Source organism: Rhineura floridana, chromosome 2 (assembly GCF_030035675.1).
Source record: "Rhineura floridana isolate rRhiFlo1 chromosome 2, rRhiFlo1.hap2, whole genome shotgun sequence".
In the NCBI taxonomy this organism is placed as follows: domain Eukaryota; kingdom Metazoa; phylum Chordata; class Lepidosauria; order Squamata; family Rhineuridae; genus Rhineura; species Rhineura floridana.
The window spans coordinates 40,742,308-40,764,854 of record NC_084481.1 but is presented as its reverse complement, the minus strand read 5'-3'; the positions used below and the strand labels follow the sequence as shown (position 1 = coordinate 40,764,854).

Genomic DNA, 22,547 nt, shown 5'->3' with positions numbered 1-22,547 from the left:
TGGATAGAGATGACTTGGTCATTGTACTCCATGGCCTGGTAACTTCCAGGCTGGATCATCACAACAGCCTCTATATAAGCTGCCCCTGAAGACTACTAAGAAACTTCAACTGATTCAACCAGATTACTGACTCAGGTTTCGTTTTACAACAGCTACACCTATTACCAGTTAGTTTCTGGGTCCAATTCAAGATGCCCATGTTAGTGTTTAAAGCACTAAAGAACTTAGGTTCTAAATATCTGAAAGACCACTGCTTGCCCTACAGAACCTTTCAGGTGTTAAGATTGACAGAGGGAACCCTCTTGCTGGTTCCAGTCCCCTCACTTCTGGGGGTGGCAGCCTAGGAGAGAGCTTTCTTTGTGGCAGCCCCTAAACTGTATAATTCCCTCCCCACAGAGGTGTACCTGGTATATTCATCATGCAGTTTTCATTGTATGTTGAAGACACATTTATTTACCCTGGCCTTTGACACCCAATATACCCTACTCTGTTGAGTGTAATTTGTTTTAACTGATTTCAATATTTTATTTTAAAATGGTTGTAACCTGTCCTCATGGTGATGGTTAAGGAATCTAAACAACAACAACATCATGCTGGGGGGGGGAGAGATATGAATGTATGTTGTCCCTGAGGTCTTTGGAGGATGGGCAGGACACGAATATAATAAATACAATATTGTTAGTATAAATGGGAAATGCACCTACCATCAGTGCATCAATATAATATTACCCACTCCCATCTCTGTTCTAGTATCTCAGCAAAACATTTCAAAAAATTAAACTTTGGCAGAGCCCAGCCTACACTCTTAAGTGGTGGAGCAGGAATTTAGAAACCATGATAGATTGCTATTAACAGATTAACAACCATTATTAGCACAGCAGTGTATTCAGGAGCTCTGTCCTATAGGATTCAAGGTATGTCATGATCAGATTCTGATTGCTGAATGCGCATCATTTCACATAGTGGCATAATTCATTATTGCAAAAAAAAAAAATGCCTGAAAAAGAACTGAAATGAAGTAACATGTCAGATTAATTTGATATTTCCAGTATCAACTGTATCTACCATCTATGAGAAGTTATTGCAATACTTCTGTGGTTCCCCTCACTAATGATTCCCATCCAAGATCTGAATTAGAAGAGATGAGCAATTGGCTGAAAAGGGAGATGTTGATGAAGATCTTGACATAAGATTCCTGTCACATGGACAATGCCAGGCTTTTTATTATGTCTTTTTGTCAGTCACAGTAGAAAACTGGACACATGCTATTATCAGGTGGAGTAATGTCCTTTTTCTTTGTGTCTGATCTGAAAGGGCAAACTTTCAATTTTATGTTACTAAATTCTGAGTGCCAATTTGGGATAGAGCTTGGTGTCAGGCACCCAGGCCTCAGGGTAGGCAAGGACCTAGAACAAGCAGCAAAACAGGCAGGCAGAAATCACACAGATTGAAGTCAGTGTTGTCAGTTGTTAGATGTCAATAATTCTGTTATCTGGGGGCAGAGCCCAAAGATGGTCTGGGGACAAGGATGAAACCCAATGGTTTTTGGGAAGTCGAGGGAGGGACAGAACCTGGGACAAAATATGTGGTGTGGTAGAGTGGGTTGAATGTTGGACTGTGACCTGGCAGATGACGGTTCAAATCCCCTCAGACATAAAGCTCATTCGGCGACTTTGAGCCAGTCACTGGCCACATTCATACCATACATCTATTCCACTGTTGTTCCACTTTCAACAGTTATGGCTTTCCCCCAAAGATTTTTGGGAAGTGTAGTTTGTGAAGGGTGCTGTTAGGAGATGCCTACTGCAGAGCTACAATTCCCAGAGCGGTTTAACTGGCAGTCAGTCCCTCTTCCCAGAAAACTCTGGGAAGCATCTTCTTGGCTCTACAATGGGGGGGGGAGAGGGCCTCTCCCCTAAAAAGAGTTCCAATAGCAACAGGATCTCCCTTGCCCATATCCCTTTGCAGACTGAACACTCAAAAAAACCCCATTAACTCACAGGCTGACTTGGTTAAACTCTTAGATTAACAAATGAAACTAGTCTGATCAGTGGAGCAAGTTTCTCTGCTGCAGAGCCCACTTCCAGGTACAGGGTTCCAAATCAGAGGCTGGAAGGGGACTCATAGAAATCATCCATCTCAACCCCCAAATCCCATAACAGAAGCAATTTCCCCCTCAGTTTCAAAATGAAATAACTGTTTCACATGAGGTCAGAATCACAAGCACACACACACCCATACACTTATTGTGCAATACAAAAATATTTAAAGTGCCACTTTCTTATATATATTCCTGAGAATGTCATTGTAATTGAACAATGGTTGTACTTAATATAATGAACATAAAGTCAAGCACAGTTAGAATACAATCAATAGCTCGATAGGACTCTAATGCACATATGGAATTCTATGTGAATGTTGAGAAATGCAGTATGCATGCTGTCCTATATCTATATATCTCTTGCATATTGCTTCGTATTTCAATAGAAATCTGTAAGTGGTTTACATATCACAATAACAAAACTATAATTCAGAGTGGATGTAACAGAGTGGCAGTGATGACAATTCCACATTCAATTCTAAACAATGCTGCTGCTGCTGCTGCTACTACTACTAATTACTACATTTTATTTAATATAGTTAAGCAACAATAAATATTTTGGGCATCCATGTGTGTGCATTAGAGTTCTAGTGTGTACGACAGAGCCATCAGATAAAAGGTTCAACAGAAATTGTATAATTTATACAGTCTATAGATTTCACTTTATTCCAACACCTTTGTCTTTTTAAAAAAAATCAGATGTAAATACTGAGCAGAGAATGAACCTTTTTAAAATATATCAGTAGCTACCATCCATAAGGTCACACACCACTCTTCTTCGTAGATACAACCTGAGGTGAATTTCCCATAAAATCTCACATTAAATTGCTTCTTGTCTCACTCCTTCATTGCAAGCTGCAAGATTAGGCCAGAGATAATGACTAACTCACTGTGGAAATATAGTGAGAAAGAGCCATGTTGAAATTAGATCTAGACAGTGTAGTAATGAAAAGCACTGGCCAATATTATAACGGATGGGGATATTTATCATAATTCTGTTCATTATGATGGATTGTTGGTTTGAGGATTAGCCACATAACTATCCAGCAAATGGAGGCAAAGCATATGTTTGAAGGTGATGACATTTATAACATAAGTCATGACGGATGTAAAACCCGTTAGTAACATAAACAGTGTTGGCTTCTCGAATATTGCTGACAGTTTAATTCTGCTTCTGCTATTAAAATGAAATATGAAGTAAGAGGGACAGAAAGCCTGCAGACATTGGAATTATTGGGGTATATACAGTGTCAGCCTTGCTGTTAGTCAATGCTGGTCAAAGTCAAATGTATGAGAAGAACTCAGGAATCAAGGTGACATGATGTGTACGCCTAAACTATGCTAAATTGTTGCTCCACAGTATTGTGGTTGTCTAACAATGGGAAAGGAGCACAAACTAATATAATTCTGCAGGAACAAATTTTCATAAAGATACAGACCAACAAACTTTAAATTTTTAAAATTCAGTTATAAAATATGAATCAGTGGTGCCAGCAGGGCAGGACTTTGGGGTAGAAGTCACTAGCCCCACTCAGCAAAATGGGTCCCCAAACATAGTAGAGCTGGCTTACCGTGTTTTCAAATAGGTGAAAATATATACCGCTATCTAAAGAGCCTCACCACCATAAGACCACTAATAGTCTAAAATTACCTAACTGCACCATGTGCATATGATTTAAATAAGGGTCTTTCCAGATAGTCACTTAATAGCATAAAATCAAAATAAAATTTGATTTGCTGCTGGGGATCCAAGCATCTTAAGATCAAAATATCTTACCCTGAGTAAGGTAGTGTTTCTGTTGTGGTGGTTATTTGCATGTTCCCAGCAGTATGTTGTTAGGAATCTGAGTATATCTTCTAGCAGAGTTAAAGTTTGATAGTAGAAGGTGACTGTATACATGTCACCTATGATTCTGCTTATGATATGGGTAGCAACCCAGTTGTCCACATCATCTTTTGAACTTTTTAAAAGTAAAAAATAAAAAATCTTTGTATTTTTCTGCTGCACTATCAGATATGTGAGCACTTGTTTAGCCATTAATACACAGAGATAAATCTGCATGCATGAGTAATTTCCTGTTGGATTAGTTGCTAATCATTACCAAGTGCCTGGGCAAAATAGCAGCACACATACAATTCTTCACATAGAATTGCTGCACCCATAGCAGTAAAGGCACCCAAATCCAGGCCCGACCCTACTTAGATTCCAAGATCAGACAAGATAGGGCATGTTCAGGATGGTATGGCTGTAGGCAGTAAATGCATTCACCACGGTAAATGCAGATCCTATCGCTGCACTGGAAACTATGCACACAACCATGATCACATGATTCATGTTGCTTGTCAACTGTTCAGAGATGAAGGGACTGAATGCCTTGCCCTCTTCTTCCCCAGAGCTGACAGCACTGGGCATGTAATGTAAGTGGCAGTCCAGCACCTAGTTCATTGAGAACTGGAGATTTGACACCTGTAAAGGCATCCTGGATTTCTCTCCTCCTTTCCCCAGTTTCCTGACCTATTAAGCCTTACTGATTATTGTAAAGATACAGGATGCAGACATCTATTGCAACAATCCTCAAATTAATAATTTGGCAGCTCCTCAAGGAACATGCAGAACCTGAACTGAGCTTTATCTTGCCTTCTTGGCAGATTTCCCTCACACCTAGCAGAAAAATCCCACTGTTTTAAGATAGTGTCAGAAGAGCAAAACTAGTTTTTTCCCCAAGTGTCAGCAAATGTATTCTTCCAGTGCAGAATCACCTCATACCCCAAACCCCGGCTTTTCACATGAATTTTCTTTTGTGCGGAAAGTGTATTTAAGTATGAGGGTTTGAAACATAAGATGGGGATCTGAGCTCCAACTTGGAACTATGTTCTCAAGGAACACAGCACTGGATTTCAGATCACGGGCCTGGAAGGAAATTCTGTGTCATGATGCAAACCTTGAGGCAAAAAGATTCCTTCCTACTTTTTGGTCAGTGCTTCTACACACACACTGCAGCTGTGCTCCACTGCCCACACCCCTGAGTCAAGGATAAGTAATTTCTGCTACCTATTATTTCTTATAGCAAAAGGGACCTTTTATCTCTGTAGTTTAGTTATGAATGGGTTAAGATATTAATAATTAATGCTGCCACACACCTAATAATTTTGCATCTCTGTTCTTCTCTTTTCTTTCAGTAAAAGAAAGGCTTTGCTTTAGCCTGGTTTGTATCTATATTCATGGGTTATACAGACGCTATTTACGCACATTTCAGGTCAAAGTGCGTGGTTTATCTCTAGCAAAAGATCCCCCTCCTCCAGGAGGCAAGTTTAAAGGGATCAATGAGTGGCAGCTTTACACAAGAGGAGTCCCAACAGACCTGTGTGTAACAGTAGATACAGGAAAGATCACCCCACCCCTTCTTCAGCAACAATGCCCCAAGTATTTCATTTTGCTTGCAAAAAACCCTTCATTTAGTTCTTTGCAAGCTGTTGTTGTTGTTATGTGCCTTCAAGTCAACTATGATTTATGGTGACCCTATGAATTAGCGATCTCCAGTAAAATCTGTCGTGAACCACCCTGTTCAGATCTTGTAAGTTCAGGTCTGTGGCTTCCTTTATGGAATCAATCCATCGCTTGTTTGGCCTTCCTCTTTTTCTATACCCTTGTTTTTCCCAGCATTATTGTCTTTTCTAGTGAATAATGTCTTCTCATTATGTGTCCAAAGTATGATAACCTCAGTTTCATCATAGGCACATAACTACAACACCCAATTATTTGTCTTTTTTGCAGTCCATGGTATGTGCAAAGCTCTCCTCCAACACATTTCAAATGAGTTGATTTTTTTCATATCCGCTTTTTTCACTGTCCAACTTTCACATCCATACGCAGAGATTGGGAATACCATGGTCTGAATGATCCTGACTTTAGTGTTCAGTGATACATCTTTGCATTTGAGGACCTTTTCTAGTTCTCTTACAGCTGCCCTCCCCAGTCCTAGCCTTCTTCTGATTTCTTGACTATTATCTCCATTTTGGTTAATGATTGTGCCAAGGTATTAATCCTTGACAAGTTCAATGTCCTCATTGTCAACTGTAAAGTTAAATAAATCTTCTGTTGTCATTACTTTAGTCTTTTTGACGTTCAGCTGTAGTCCTGCTTTTGTGCTTTCCTCTTTAACTTTCATCAGTGTTCATTTTAAATCATTACTGGTTTCTGCTAGTAGTATGGTATCGTCTGCATATCTTAAATTATTTATCTTTCTCCCTCCAATTTTCACACCTCCATCTTGCTCCAGTCCCGTTTTTCGTACGATATGTTCTGCGTATAGATTAAACAAATAGGGTGATAAAATACACTCATCTCACACCCTTTCCAATGGGCAACTAATCGGTTTCTCCATATTCTGCCCTTACAGTACTCTTGTCCAGAGTATAGGTTGCGCATCAGGACAATCAGATGCTGTGGCACCCCCATTTCTTTTAAAGCATTCCATAGTTTTTCATGATCTACACAGTCAAAGGCTTTGCTGTAATCTATAAAGCACAGGGTGATTTTCTTCTGAAATTCCTTTCTCCATTCCATTATCCAACGTATGTTTGCAATATGATATCTGGTGCCTCTTCCCATTCTAAATCCAGCTTGGACATTTCTCCCATCTATGTCTGCCAGGGTACCTGGTTCAGCATCAGCATAGACCTGAAGGTCGGGGAGGGTTTTTTTTGCTGTGGTCTATAGGAGCTCCACCTCCCTCTGCAAGCACCCTGTCTATGTGACTACTGGTCTGGAGTGTTTGCACCTTGTGTTGGGTCAGTGGGACAGACTGGGGATTCTGTTGGTGTACCCCCCACCCTGCTGCCCAACAGACTCCCTAGCTGAGCTGACGGAGGTTGTCTCGGGTGTACTGTTGAGATCCCCCAGACTGTTGGTTCTGGGGGATGCCAACATCCATGCCGAGGCCACCTTATCTGGGGTGGCTCAGGATTTCATGGTTTCCATGACAACCATGGGACTGTCCCAACATGCCATTGACCCAACACGTGGCAGGGCATACTCTAGACTTGGTTTTTGCAACTCGACATGGAGATGGTGATCTGAATGGGGGGGGCTTACATCAGTCCCTCTGTCATGGACAGATCACTGCTTGCTGAAGTTTAGACTTACAGCAGCTTTTCCCCTCTGCAAGGTTGGGGGACCTATTAAGTTGGTCTGCCCCCAGAGACTAATGGATCCGGATGGTTTCCAAAGGGCTCTGGGGAGTTTTCCAGCTGATAGGGCTGGCACTCCTGTCAAAACCCTGGTTGAACTGTGGAATACAGAAATTACCCAGGCAGTTGACATTGCTCCTGAGAGCCTTCTCCTGTGTAGAGCTCGTGCGGCTCCATGGTATACCCCAGAGCTGAGAGTGATGAAACAATATAGGAGACAGCTTGAGGGTAGATGGAGACAAACTCCTGGTGGAGGCAATTACACACTGGTAAGTGCCTTTGGTAAGCTGTATTTAGGGGCAGTGAGGGCAGCAAAAAACCAATATTTTGCTGCCACTATCAAATCATCAATCTACCATCCAGCGGAGCTCTTCAGAATTGTCCAGGGGCTATTACATGCTGGCCCCAAGGACATGGTAGAATCATCTGAGGCCCGCTGTAATGAATTTGTTAGGCACTTCCAGGATAAAATCTTTAGCATCTGCCAGGACTTAGACTCCAGTGTTATAGCAGGTGAATCAAGCGAGGTATCCAAAGCACAGCCTTGTCACGATTTCTTGGATGAGTTTCAGTTGTTACAGCTTGAGGACGTTGACAAGGTACTTGGACAGGTTCGTGCAACCACTTCTGTGCTGGATCCTTGCCCTACTTGGCTAATAAAACCTAGCAGGGAAGGAACAGCTGGCTGGGCCAGGGAAGTGATTAATGCCTCTCTGCGAGAGGGAGTGGTTCCTGGCTGTCTGAAAGAGGTGGTAGTGAGACCACTCCTGAAGAGACCCCCCCTGGACCCAGAAAATCATAATAACTATAGGCCGGTAGCAAATGTTCCATTCCTGGGCAAGGTCCTGGAACGAGTGGTGGCAGGCCAACTCCAGACACTCTGGATGAGACCGATTATCTGGATCCATTTCAGTCGGGTTTCAGGCCTGGTTTTGGCACGGAAACAGCCTTGGTTGCCCTGTATGATGACCTCTGTCAGGAGAGAGACAGGGGGAGTATGATTCTGTTGATTCTCCTTGATCTCTCAGCGGCTTTCGATACCATCGACCATAGTATCCTTCTGGGAAGACTGGCTGAGTTGGGAGTGGGAGGGACAGCATGGTGGTGGTTTTGCTCCTACTTGGTGGGTCGGCTCCAGAAGGTGGTGCCTGAGGAACATTGCTCAGCACCCTGGACTCTCCAGTATGGGGTTCCGCAGGGGTCAGTTCTGTCCCCCATGCTGTTCAACATCTACATGAAAACGTTGGGTGGGGTCATCCGGAGCTTTGGAGTGTGTTACCATCAGTATGCTGATGACACACAGCTCTATTTCTCCTTTTCATCTTCTTCAGGTGAGGCTGTCAATGTGCTGAAGTGGTGCCTGGCTGCGACAATGGACTGGATGAGGGCTAATAAACTGAGGCTCAATCCAAACAAGACTGAGATGCTGCTAGTGGGTGGTTCTTCTGACCGGATGGTGGATGTCCAACCTGTCCTGGATGGGGTTGCACTCCCCCTGAAGGAGCAGGTTCATAGCTTGGGGGTTCTCCTAGAACCATCTCTGTCACTTGAGGCTCAGGTAGCCTCGGTGGCACGGAGTGCCTTCTACTAACTTTGGTTGGTGGCCCAGCTATGCCCCTATCTGGACCCGGATAACCTGGCTTCAGTTGTCCATGTTCTGGTAACCTCCAAGTTAGATTACTACAATGCACTCTACGTGGGGCTGCCTTTGAAGACAGTTCAAAGCTGCAGCTTGTGCAAAATGCAGCGGCCAGATTGGTAACAGGGACAAGACGGTTTGAACATATAAAACCGATTCTGGCCCACTTGCATTGGCTGCCTGTATGTTTCCAAGCTCGATTCAAGGTGCTGGTTTTAACCTATAAAGCCTTACATGGCTTAGGACCACAATACCTGATGGAATGCCTCTCCCAACATGAACCCACCCATACACTACGCTCAACATCTAAGGCCCTCCTCCGGGTGCCTACTCCGTGGGAAGCTGGGAGTCTGGCAACAAGGGAGAGGGCCTTCTCAGTGCTGGCCCCCAGATTATGGAATGATCTATGTGATGAGGTGCGCCTGCTGCCAACACTGTTATCTTTTCAGCGCCAGGTCAAGACTTTCCTCTTCTCCCAGGCATTTTAGCATGTGTTTTTATTTTTTTTTTAATTGTGTTTATAAATTGTTTTTTGTGTTTTAAACTTTGTATATTTGTTTTTAATGATTTTAATTGCTGTAAACCACCCAGAGAGCTTCAGCTATGGGGCAGTATATAAATGCAATAAATAAATAAATAAATCTGGCATTTCTCACTCCATATATGGTAAGAGCCTTTGTTGTAGAATCTTGAGCATTACTTTACTTGCATGAGATATTAAGGCAATAGTTTGGTAATAATTACTGCATTCCCTGGGATCCCCTTTCTTTGGAATTGGGATGTATATTGAAAGCTTCCAGTCTATGGGCCATTGTTTAGTTTTCCATATTTCTTGACAGATTTATGTCAAAATTTGGACAGATTCAGTCTCAGTAGCTTGTAGCAACTCTATTGGTATGCCATCTGTTCCTGGTGATTTGTTTCTTCCAAGTATTTTAAGAGCTTTGCAAGCTATGTAACATTTTCAAAAGCAGCAAATACAAGTAGAGTTGTCCCTTACAACAAGGCTTCCCCTGTTCTTTACATGGGAATGAGATACCACATTATCTTCACTGGAACAGGGCTAGTACAAGAACAATACAGTTCCATATGTTTAGGAGCTTCATTTAGAACTGGATCAAGGACTAGATCTAAATCTAAGAGTGGGACATTTTTTTCCCCAGATAGCTGAACTGGTTCGAAATAGGCATTGTTTCAAATATACATGGTGTGTACACTCATCCTCACTGGAACAGATTTTGCAGGTTCTAATAATGTTGCTGACAATACATAATACAGATGTGTGTGGTTGTGAAGAGACAAATAGTGCAAGTGATTCACATCTCCTGTTCTCTGCACATCTTTATTAATGCCTAAAATTCAGCTTTATATTTCCTCTGGTAGTTAATGATCAAGTTCTTGATGCAGCAGTGCTACAGACATTACAGAGTTATGTGGGGAACAGAAAGTGCAAACCGCTTTTCTCTTCCCAGTTGCACTGGGAGACATCCATAGCTACTGACTTCAGCTGTGAGGGCATACAAACCCATCCTTTTTTCTAATAATGTTCAGCTCTACATCAATGAATGTGTGGTACATGGGCAGGAGGGGCCTTCTTAGTGGTAGTCCCATATATTTATAACTGCTTTATAGCTTGAGGTAATCAAAACAGTGTACAAGATAAAGTACAGCCCTTCACAAATTCTAAGAACAATTAAAACAAATTCTACAAACTCTAAAAATAATAAAATAATTCCTACAAACTCTAATAATAATAAAATTATTCCTACAGATGTACAATTACTATTTAAAAAAAGACTGGGTCACATCTCAGGGGACGGCTTCTTAAAGAAAAACATCTTCAGTAGGTACCTGTGGAAGGAAGAGGGAAGTATTTTTTTAACTTACTCTATTAATAAAATCACCATAAAATGGTTTTCCTAAACATGTACCTCTGCCACCATTTAATATCATCTACACCCTGTACCCTTAACTTGTCAATAACCCTGGTAACTGTGGGATATATCCGAGATACAAAGCCAGTCAGATATAGTTACTATATTTAACAAAGATATAAATGTTTATTAAAATGTTAGGTAGTTCACAAGCCTATGTGATTACTTTAATGTAGTACTATCACTTTAAATGGGTATGCACTTTATTAACTTGTTACTGTCACTGTAAATACCTAAAGCTTATTTTAACTACTATTACTAAACCAAGACAGCTTTGAGAAAGCAGTTAGTTACTCTATTAAAACTTTTTTGCTATATTGCCCTTGTATTTACTGTACTTCAGTGAAGTTTCATCACCAGTTTAACTGAAAATATTTGTTTGAAGGGTCTGTTTTGACCCCTACTAACTTACTGGTGCAGGTCTGCTTTTCCTGTAGTGTCCTAGAATCTTTCTCTGGCTCTCTTACCATAGAAGTGACTCTATATCTCACTTTTTCGTCAGCATTGTAGACAGGTTCTCCCTTCATCTCTTTAGCCTAAGCCAAGCGATTCGGTTACCCCAGCAAGTATTTGGCCACCAGCCCACTCTGCCTTCATCTCAGGTCTTCTTTCTTCTTCCTCTGCTGTCATGTTATTCTGGCTGTCCACCATGAACACCAAGTTTTGTCCAACATGAACTCCCTGACTAACTACTGCTAACCAGCACCTGGCCATATGTACACTTCTTCTGGGCCCTCTAGTCCAGCTCCAGCCAATCGCACTATCTAACTAAGAATTCTAAACCTGCAACCACCAATCAGAATATGCATACTTTCTATCCTTTTGCATACTGAGAATTCTAGCTCACAGCTGTCAGTTAAGATTCCCCAGTGAAGGTTAAACCTGACCAAAGGGAAGACTTCCCCCATCAAACATGTTATAATGTGCATTACAATACAAATGACAGAATACATTACACAATACCCAATAAAACACATTTTAAACAAAGAGGATTTCTTCGCAGTGCCTAAGCTTCTTGACGCTAGATGCCTAATTTTGGCTGGTAATTGATTCCAGAGGGCTGTAGCTGCAACATTAACAGCCCTGTTTCTAGTACAAACTAAGTGTACCTCTGGGGCAAGGGATACTCTCAGCCATGCCCATCTGAGGAGCTCAGCTGATAAGCACAGATATATAGTGGAACTCATTACCTAAACCATGATAGGCAACATTTTTAGCCAGAGGGCCACATTCCCCTGTGGGTAGCTTTCCAGGGACTGCAGGCCCCTGCATGACAGATCCAAAAGTTGGCAAGACAATGAATATGATACAGTAGGCTACATATTAGCCACATGAAACCTGGAGGTTTCTACCTCCCCCCATCTCTCCAATCTCCATCCAGGCTATCAAGGGGCATTAACACTTCAAGGACACATTCCAGCCAGGCAAAAACACTCAGAGGGTGCAGAGCAGGGCCAGTGAGGGGTGAAACCTGGGAATAGGGGGCATGCCTGGAAAGCATCCCAAGGACTGGCTAGAGAGGCTTTGAGGGCTGCAATTGGCCCATAAGCTGGAGGTTCCCACCCGTAATCTAAAGATTCCCATCTTAGCATTAGTTTTCAGAATTTTGAAAAGCAATGTAAGGCCATCATAGCTGTGATTTAATGTGGTTTTATTTCTTTAATATCTCTTTTATTCTTGCTTTTCTTAATGGATGTTATTATATTATTGTTATTCTGTTATACCATTTTTATTTCTGGGATGCATTTTCATGGAGTGTTCTGTATGATATCTGTTGCCACACTTAACTGCACATATTTGCTAGGCATGCATTGACCTGATTTTAAGTCTAACCAAGAAGACAACAAGGAACGCTTACTGGAGTTACCATTTCAGTATTTACAGTACTGTAGCAGGGATCTGGAGCATTATCTCTGAAGCAGCAACCTGGAAACCTCTTATGTGAATTATTCAAATATAAGGTGGTCAAGCCATGCCAAAAGCCTTCAGGATGATTTAGCTGAGAGAAACAATCTAGAAATAAGTAAGCTGAGATAGTTATTAGAAAAGTAAATTTCTAGTACATATATTGTTCCTTGATATTGTAATTACATGCAAATATTTAGACAATATATACTATGGCCATTTGCCCTTTTCACTACCATGTGCATATCACACCTGTGGCTCACTACGGTCCTGCATTAGGAGGAAGTGGCTGGATTGACTCCGCTACACTGTTGGAGCAGATGAAGAAAGGGAGGATAGGAAGACAGAACAACTTTTCTTCTCTATGGAGAATAGAGGGGCTGTTGTGAGATCGACAGTGGGGTGGGGCCATAGAAAGATCAGATAAGAAACTTGGCAGAGACTGAAATAAAGCACTTATGCTGAAAATTAAACATATCATCAGGCATGCTAATTCTATGTGCATAATTTGTACCATCATCACACATGGGATGTGCCTAATGAGTAAATTACACTGCCTCAATCAAGGGGAGTGAGACTTGAGCAGTCAACCTAGAAGCCCCTTTGGGATCAATTTTAACAGAGCTACTGGAGATATCAGAGAGCTTGTCAGATTCAATTTTTCTACCTGGAGCCTGTGAATACTTAATTTCCCAAAAGAAGTGAGGGTGGGGTGGGGAAGAGAAACTGGGGCTCAACATTTTGCCTGGTGAGGCATACCCTCTCATTCTGGAAGCCTAATCATCATAATCATCATTTTTTCATTGCAGCACTCACTGGTGCTGTCACCTCTTTTTTTGCTACCCATGGTAGCCATTTTGTGCTGGTATCCACAGCAGCACAACATATCAATACTGGCACCTCATTTTTTACAAGAAAAAGCACTGGGTATTAGTCTATTGCAACCAACTAAGTCTTCTACAGATTTTTAAAAAAGTATTATAGCATAAGGTTTGGTAGACTTCAGATGCAATGAAGTGGCATTCGCAGTTGACAGGTATAATGCACATGAAAGTAGATTGAAAACAGTGGGGATTATGATTATGAAGAAATCCCATATCTGAGCCCTGGTGTTCAAGGCTACATAATAAACAAATAATAACGAAGCCCTAGTATACCAGGCAGGTTTGGGTCCAGAACGAGCTCAGTGGCTGTAGCATTGAGGGGACATTGCACTGACTGCTGAAGAGCCTGAAGTCTTCATAGGCAGCCGATCGCTCTTCGCGACGTCAGCAGCGCTGGTACAGTCGCTACGACTCACCGCCACGGCTAGTCAGACAAAGGGGTGGAGCAGGCCCCGGATGCACTTCTCCCGCAGGATGGTCGGCGCAGCCGCAGTGCTCCTGTTGGTGCCCTTAACCTTGTGTGGTTTGCGAGGCGGCCGAAGACCGGGCGTGCTAGAGAGAGGGAGGGGGGTAGAGAGAGAGGGAGGGGGGTGGAGAGAGGGGCCTGCAGAGAGCTGAGCCCGCCTCCCGCGTGAAAGCATGTCGCTGGTGGCGGAAGCCTTCGTTACGCAAATAGCAGGTGAGGACCGAAAGAAAAGAAACAGCGCTAGGGGGAGGAGTGAAGGGGGCACATAGCCGCGTGTGGGAATTGGTACAAGTCTCCCCATCCATCTGTTTTGAGCGTGGGCGAAGCTGCGTAAGCTTGCAGGGAGGGGGCGTCTCCCTTTCGAAGAGACTCCAGACCAGGCGGGTTGGTGGGGAGGCATGGGGCTGAGGCCAGGACTATGACGGCAAAGTAGATGACCTGTGCCTTTCCCTTGGGAGCTTGCTATGTTGCCTCTCTGGTTGATCAGGCTGTCCCGCTTGTATTTTTATTTTGCGCAGCTGTCTGGCGGGTGCCTGTGACAGTTGTTCGTTCTGGGTGATCTTGCTTGGAAGTCGGCCAGTCTGTCTAAAAGGAAGGATTGCTGTGAGCACACAGCCCACCTCATAAGCCTTAAGAACTGCTCTGAGGCAAAGTTCTCGTGATTCAGTAGCCATAGTATCAACAGGAGTGTGGCTGAAAAAGTGACATCGTGTATCCCTCTGTGGATGGTTCTTGAAGAATGTCAAACAAAAATACTAAAAACACTCTAAGACATCTTAAAAACAAAATAATTTAAAACATATTAAAACGAAACATCTTTAAAACATATTAAAACATGTTAAAAGCTGGAGCAAGTTGCAACAAAGTTGTGAGCAGGGAGGAACTGGATATTCTTTAAAATGGTGGAGGGAAGTTTAGAAGCATGACTTACTTTGTGAATGGTCCTTAAAAGGGGGTGTGGTAACTTTTGAAGTACACGAGGTCAGCATCACTGTCCCTGTAGCCACACCCTAAAAGGGTCCATACACCAAAGAATCCAAAAATGCAGACAGCTGTGTTGGATCTATTAGATAAACATATCTGTCTCCCAAAGCTCAGCAGTGCACAGCATAATGTCCATTTTTAAAAATAGAATTGTTATTTCCTCCCCAATAAAACATATGCAAATAAACACCCATTTTAATTGTATTCACTGACAGTCATAGAGCTAGCAAAGGGCAGTGTAATGTTTAGCATGCTATACTTTTGGCTATAGGAAGCCTGTATTCACATCCCTGTTCAGGCATGAACTTACCTAGGTGACCTTGGGCCAATTACTGTCTAAGGCTCACCCAGTGCAAGGCCTCCGGAGGCACTCTGGGTTGGTGGTTCCCGAGTTCGTATAATTGGTCAGTTTCCCGCTTCGGATGGGGTCGTACTCCCTCTGAAAGAGCGGATCCATAGTCTGGGGGTGCTCCTGGATCTTTCTTTGTTGCTAGAAGCCCAGCTGACCTCAGTAGCTAGGAGTGCTTTTACCAGCTTCGGCTGGTAAGACAACTGCGGCTGTTTCTGGACCGGGATAGCCTGACCACTGTTGTCCATGCATTGGTAACCTCCAGGCTGGATTACTGTAATGCGTTCTATGTGGGGTTGACCTTGAGGTTGGCCTAGCAGCTGCAGCTCATGCAAAATGCAGCGGCAAGACTGCTCACTGGGGCAGGGTATCACCAACATGTCACCCTGCTGCTGAATGAATTGCACTGGCCACCTATTAGCTACTGGGCTAAGTTTAAGGTTCTACTTTTGGTGTACAAAGCCCTATTCAGCTTGGGACCAGGATACCTGAAAGATTGTCTTACCCCTTATATACCCAGTCGATCACTGTGCTCTACAAGTGAGGGCCTCCCGCAGATACCATTTATCAGGAGGTTCCGCACAACATAGGAAGCGGACCTTCATTGTAATGCACCTACCCTTTGGAATTCCCTCCCCTTAAATATTAGACAGGCACCATCCATCTCTGATATTTTTTTGGTACCTACTGAAGACCTTCCTCTTTCAACAAGCCTTTTAAATAGAGACCTTATCCCAGTTTGCATCTGTGCTGGAATTGCTTTTTAATGCATTTTTAAAGCTTTTTTTTAAAGTGTTTTTAAAGCTTTTAAAAAAGGTTTTTAAAGATGTTTTGTTTTAATATGTTTTTAAGGATGTTTTGTTATAATATATTTTTAAGTGTTTTTATGATGTTTTAGAGTGTTTTTAGTGCTTTTGTTTTCCATCCTGGGCTCCTACAGGGAGGAAGGGTGGGATATAAATCTAATAAATAAAATAAAAATAAAGAATAATAATCTAACATAGAAATATTTGGACAGGGTAGACTTATCCTCCAAGTTACAGTGTCTTGCAAATATTGCTCCAGCAGGTGATGATGATGATTTAGTATTTATATCTTGCTTTTTTACAATTCACTAATAGGCAAAAAACATTGCAGTTTAAGAACATACCTATAGCCAACAGATATTTCTATCAAACTTTAAAAAGCAGGGAAATTGGGCAGCTATAGTGAACGCACCAGGGGAGAGCAGACCTGACCTCCTCTCTGAGATATTGTACTGCCCTACAAATTTGTCAAAATGCATACACGATTTGGGTTGGTCTTTCACAGTCCAATCCACTTACTGTGTAGTTTGGAAGAATTTGGTAACATGTGGCTCTGAGCATATGGTGAGCGGTGGCAACACCTCCCATCTCCAAAGATGGAGAATTACATTTTTGTATGTTGGTGTTCTTCTTACTTTGCTTCTTTTCTGTGTTACTACTGTTTCTGCAGAGAATCTAACCTAGAACATTATATTTCTCTCATTATTCATCTTAGAAATCTGTGTCAAATTTATTTTTATTAATTTCAAAGTTTTATATTGGTCAGTGTCATATGATGGTGAAGATAGCCTTTTGTGTTTGGAACAGGAGGTTATGTTATTTATATTTTGGGTGCATTAACAGTTGAATCTGAAACTGCAGTGTGATGTTAAATCAGACGGATTACAATATGTTGCTACAGTAGGGCCCTGCTTCTTTGCGCCCCGCTTTTTGGCATTCCGCTAATATAGCGCCAGCGGGGCGATCAGCTGGAGGGGGGGCTGGAGGTCCCCGCACTCCAGCTGATCGCACCGGAGGAGGGGAAGATCAGCTGTAGTGTGCTACAGCTGATCTTCTCCTCGGGGGCGGTCAGACTCCCGCACTCCAGCTGATTGTGCCAAAGGAGGGGAAGATCTACAGCTGATCTTCTCTTCAGGCGTGATCCCTGCTGGTGCGATCAGCGGGTTAGGTTCCAGACCCCCATGCTACAGCTGATCTGCTTTTCGGAGGTTTTTGCTTTTTGGTGGGGGTATGGAACCTAACCTGCCATATGAGTGGGGCCCTACTGTACTTAAGCAATAACTCTAGCTGTCAGAAAAAACAAACTTGGCCTGCCCGAGACGCATGTTTTCAGATTGCTATGCTTAAACCACTCCACATAAGGAAAAGTAAGCATGGTCATTTAAAAATGTAGAGCACAGCTAGAATTTTGCAAGAATATATTTCATCTCCCACTGTTTTATTTTGTGCAAACTGAGACACTCCTCGTGTCCATTGGAGACTATTCTGCAGAATAGTCAGTGCCATTATTCTCCAATTGTTTTTGGAGTTTTTTTAGTGTAAATTTTGCAAAGTGTTGCTGTACTTGACATATTGACAGAAACAGAAGCAAAAGAGAATGTTTCACTATAGGAAACTTCACTAAAACTGCAAAGTAAATCAAACATATTTAACGTGACTATCTGAACTGTCTTCATATTGTTGCTTCCTCCCTGCTAAAACAAGATCAGCACAGCACATGTCTTGTTTCTGTTATTTGGGCTGATTGCAAGTGTTGCCACCATTCACCATATGCTCAGAGCCACATGTTACCAAATTCTTCCAAGCTACGCAGGGAGTGGGTTGGACTGTGAAAGACCAATCCAAATTGTGTTTGCATTTTTACAAATTTGTAAGGCAGTCCAATATCTCAGAGAGGAGGTCAGGTCTCCTGCTCCCCTGGTGCATTCACTATAGCTGCCCAATTTCCCTGCTTTTTAAAGTTTGATAGAAATATCTGTTGGCGAAAGGTATGTTCTTAAACTGCAAGGTTTTATTTTTGCCTATTAGTGAATTTCTCTGCTTTTTAATCCGGGAGGTAAGAAATGTGCAAGTTTGCTGAGAATGGATTGATCATTTGCATGCTTATTGTTGTTGTTATGTGCCTTCAAGACGATTACAACTTATGGCGATCCTATGAATCAGCGACCTCCAAGAGCGTCTGTCATGAACCACCCTGTTCAGATCTTGTAAGTTCAGATCTGTGGCTTCCTTTATGGAATCAGTCCATCGCTTGTTTGGCCTTCCTCTTTTTCTACTCCCTGCTGTTTTTCCCAGCATTATTGTCTTTTCTAGTGAATCATGTCTTCTCATGATGCGTCCAAAGTATGATAACCTCAGTTTCATCATTTTAGCTTCTAGTGACAGTTCTGGTTTATTTTGTTCTAACACCCAATTATTTGTCTTTTTCACAGTCCATGGTATGTGCAAAGCTCTCATTCAACACCACATTTCAAATGAGTTGATTTTTCTCTTATCCGCCTTTTTCACTGTCCAACTTTCACATCCATACATAGAGATTGGGAATACCATGGTCTGAATAATCCTGATTTTGGTGTTCAGTGATACATCATTGCATTTGAGGACCTTTTCTAGTTCTCTCACAGCTGCCCTCCCCAGTCCTAGCCTTCTTCTGATTTCTTGACTATTGTCTCCATTTTGGTTCATGACTGTGCCGAGGTATTGATAATCTTTGACAAGTTCAATGTCCTCATTGTCAACTGTAAAGTTATATAAATCTTCTGTTGTCATTACTTTAGTCTTCTTGACGTTCAGCTGTAGTCCTGCTTTTGTGCTTTCCTCTTTAACTTTCATCAGCATTCGTTTCAAATCATTACTGGTTTCTGCTAGTAGTATGGTATCGCCTGCATATCTTAAATTATTGATGTTTCTCCCTCCAATTTTCACACCTCCTTCATCTTGGTCCAATCCCGCTTTCCGTATGATATGTTCTGCGTATAGATTAAACAAATAGGGTGATAAAATACACCCTTGTCTCACACCCTTTCCGATGGGGAACCAATCGGTTTCTCCATATTCTGTCCTTACAGTAGCCTCATGTCCAGAGTATAGTTTGCCCATCAGAACAATCAGATGCTGTGGCACCCCCATTTCCTTTAAAGCATTCCATAGTTTTTCATGATCTACACAGTCAAAGGCTTTGCTATAGTCTATAAAGCACAGGGTGATTTTCTTCTGAAATTCCTTGCTCCGTTCCATTATCCAACGTATGTTTGCAATATGATCTCTGGTGCCTCTTCCCTTTCTAAATCCAGGGATGTCTGGCATTTTTCGCTCCATATATGGTAAGAGCCTTTGTTGTAGAATCTTGAGCATTACTTTACTTACATGGGATATTAAGGCAATAGATAATTACTGCATTCCCTGGGATCCCCTTTCTTTGGAAGTGGGATATATATTGAACGCTTCCAGTCTGTGGGCCATAGTTTAGTTTTCTATATTTCTTGACAAATTTTTGTCCAAATTTGGACAGATTCAGTCTCAGTAGCTTGTAGCAACTCTATTGGTATGCCATCTATTCCTGGTGATTTGTTTCTTCCAAGAATTTTAAGAGCAGCTTTTACCTCACATTCTAAATTTCTGGTTCTTCATCATATGGTTCCTCCATGAATGAATCTGTCATCCTTGCATCTCTTTTATAGAGTTCTTCAGTGTATTGCTTCCATCTTCCTTTTATTTCATCTCGGTCAGTCAGTGTGTTCCCCTGTTCATTATTCAACATCCCTACTCGTGGTTTAAATTTCCCTTTCATTTCTCTAATCTTTTGGAATAGGGCTCTTGTTCTTCCCTTTTTGTTGTCCTCTTCTATTTCTATACAATAACTTATTGAGTTCAGTGGAATTTACTCCCCTGCAGTCATGCTTAGGATAGGTGAAACTGACCACAGGATGGGGAGGGGAGAAGGAGAAAGGGTATAGGAGGAGGAGGGAGGGGAGGAGGAAGGGCAGAGGGGAGGGGTGGGATGGGAGCAGGCAGGAGGGGAGGGGAAGAGGAGGGGAGGTCTGATCATTTGCATGCTTATTGAGTTCAGTGGGATTTACTCCCCTGCAGTCATGATTAGGATTGGTAAAACTGATCATATCGGAGGAGTAGAAGAGGGAGGGAGGGCTGGAGGTGGCAGGGGAGGAGGAAGAGGGGAGGGGAGGAGGAAGGGGGAGGAGAGGGGAAGTAGGGGAAAAACGGGTCTGATCATTTGTATGCAAATTAAGTTCAATGGGACTAACTCCCATGCAATCATGGTTAGGATAGGTAAAACTGACTGTAGGGGAGGAGGAAGAGGAGGGGAGAGGAGAGGGAAGGAGGAAGGGAGGGAAGTGGAAGAAGGAGGAGGGGGAAGGAGGTTAATGGAAGGGGATGGGTGAGGGAGAGGCAAAGGAAGGGGGATGGGAGGGGCAGGAGAGAGGGGATAGGAGGAGGGGAGGGCAGGTTTGATTATTTGCATGCTTTTTGAGTTCAGTGGGATTTACTCCTGTGCAATCATGCTTAGGATAGGTGAAACTGACCTGGGGGAGGGGAGGAGGAGAGCAGGAAGGGGGAGGGGGAGGGAGGAAGGGGGAGGAGAAGAGATTGAGTAGGTGGCCACTGGGCAGAGGGGAAGCCCCTTTGCTTTCCAAAAGGAAAACATTGTGAACAGTATCATTGCTTTTCAGTGTTTCCCTCACCTTTTTATTCTACAGCAGGCACATGTAGCCTCCCACCCAAATATAAACCAAAGCTGTCCCTGGCCGCATCCACACCAGGCCTTTATTTCACTTTAGACATGGCTTTTCCCAAAGAATCCTGGGAAGTGTAGTTAGTGAAGGGTGCTGAGAGTTGCTAGTAGATGCCCTGTTCCCCTCGCAGACCTACAGTCTCCTGAAGAGGGGCTGGCTGTTAAACCACTCTGGCCACGGGGGAATTGGAGTCTCCTAACAACTCTCAGCACCCTTCACAGACTATGCGTCTCAGGATTCTTTGGGAGAAGCCATGACTGTTTAAAGTGAAATAAAGGTCTGGTGTGTTTGTGGCCCCCTGATTAGCCAAGCCAAGCAGCTGCGAGGCTGGCTTTTAGAACACTGCCCATACTTATTTTTGATTCCAGTGCTAAATTTGTTAAATTAATTAAAAATCAGCCAGGCATTTTTTTTATCTTTTAAACTGCAGAAGATGAAGGTCAGAGTATGGGGCAAGGTCAGTAATAGAATTATAGGTACACTGTGAGAATGGCTGATTTGTTATTAATTTCCCAAATTATGGGAACACTGACAAAAAAGTGTAATGGGTTTTCTCTCTCTTTTTACACTCTCTGACTGTTTTGGGTATTACCATGAACATTTAGAGGGTTGTTAAGCAAACTTTTCTGAGTTCAGGACTATACGCTTTGTAAGGTTTTGTTTTGAATGAATTTATGGGAAGCATCAGAATGGCATGGGGGTATTCAATTTAACATTGCGGAATGTGAAAAATCCATGCTGGCTATAGTATACAGCCACTTATAAAAAAGAAAGAATAGATAATATGTATATTTAGGAACATAATCAAACATAATGCTTACACATTCTTGTAATAAGGATATCTTATCCACATTTCAGATTATCATCAAGGTAGAGTGATGTATGCCTGCTCTTGAAATCTAGATGTCATTCACAAATGTCTCATTTAGATGGTCTAAAACCGTCACTAACTGTTCATCTGAAGGCATCATAGTTGATTACAGCACGTTGCTTGTCTGCATAATGTGACTGCAACATCAGTTTACAGTCATTGTGGCCAACAAAAATAATCTCTTGTGGCAGCCTTTGAGAGGTTTTTCCACCATTCCCCCAAAACCAGCTCATTTTCTGCTTAGTTGATGAATCCTCACAACATTACATCATTCATCTTCTCCACACACAGGGAGGATGTGTAGGGGAGGAAGAAGCATTCATGGACCCTCCACCTACCTGTGTTGCACTGCTTGTAGCAACCACTCTGATGTTATTTCAAGTGTACAACAAATTATGTCCTTGCTCCTGTTGTGGAAAAAATACCATAGCTGTGCTCTCCCACTTCCTGCTCCATATGTCCGTGTCACTCATATAGGTGTTGTGTTAGCACAAACATCAAGTAGGACATAATCTGTTGTATTCACATTATCGTTAGTTAAATTGGAACTAGAAGTCTCTTTTCTTTCCTCAGTTCATAAATCTGGACTCTCTTGGCCAAGCAAAAGAGAAATAGTTGCCTCACAACACAATGCTATATGTGTCTACTCAGGAGTAAGTCCCATTGA

The 22,547-nt window shown here is 42.4% G+C and overlaps 1 protein-coding gene and 1 long non-coding RNA gene across 3 annotated transcripts in view; one reads left to right on the top strand and one right to left on the bottom strand.

The window, feature by feature from the left end:
* Nucleotides 1-22,547, top strand: part of LOC133376376 (metaxin-2) — a 113,149-nt gene that overhangs the window by 30,166 nt on the left and 60,436 nt on the right. The window contains exon 1 of one of the 2 annotated variants that reach the window (XM_061608394.1): nucleotides 14,223-14,332. The exons of the other annotated variant lie outside the window; for it this stretch is intronic. Coding sequence (XP_061464378.1) covers nucleotides 14,293-14,332 — 40 coding nt within the window. The 5' untranslated portion in view covers nucleotides 14,223-14,292. Of the gene's footprint in view, nucleotides 1-14,222; nucleotides 14,333-22,547 lie in introns of those variants that run through there. 2 annotated transcript variants of the gene reach the window in all.
* LOC133376377 (uncharacterized) lies at nucleotides 10,259-14,226 on the bottom strand. Its single transcript, XR_009760463.1, has 3 exons — nucleotides 13,927-14,226; nucleotides 12,723-12,892; nucleotides 10,259-10,781 (listed from the first exon to the last, which is right to left on the bottom strand). It is a non-coding gene; the product is annotated as an uncharacterized LOC133376377 (long non-coding RNA).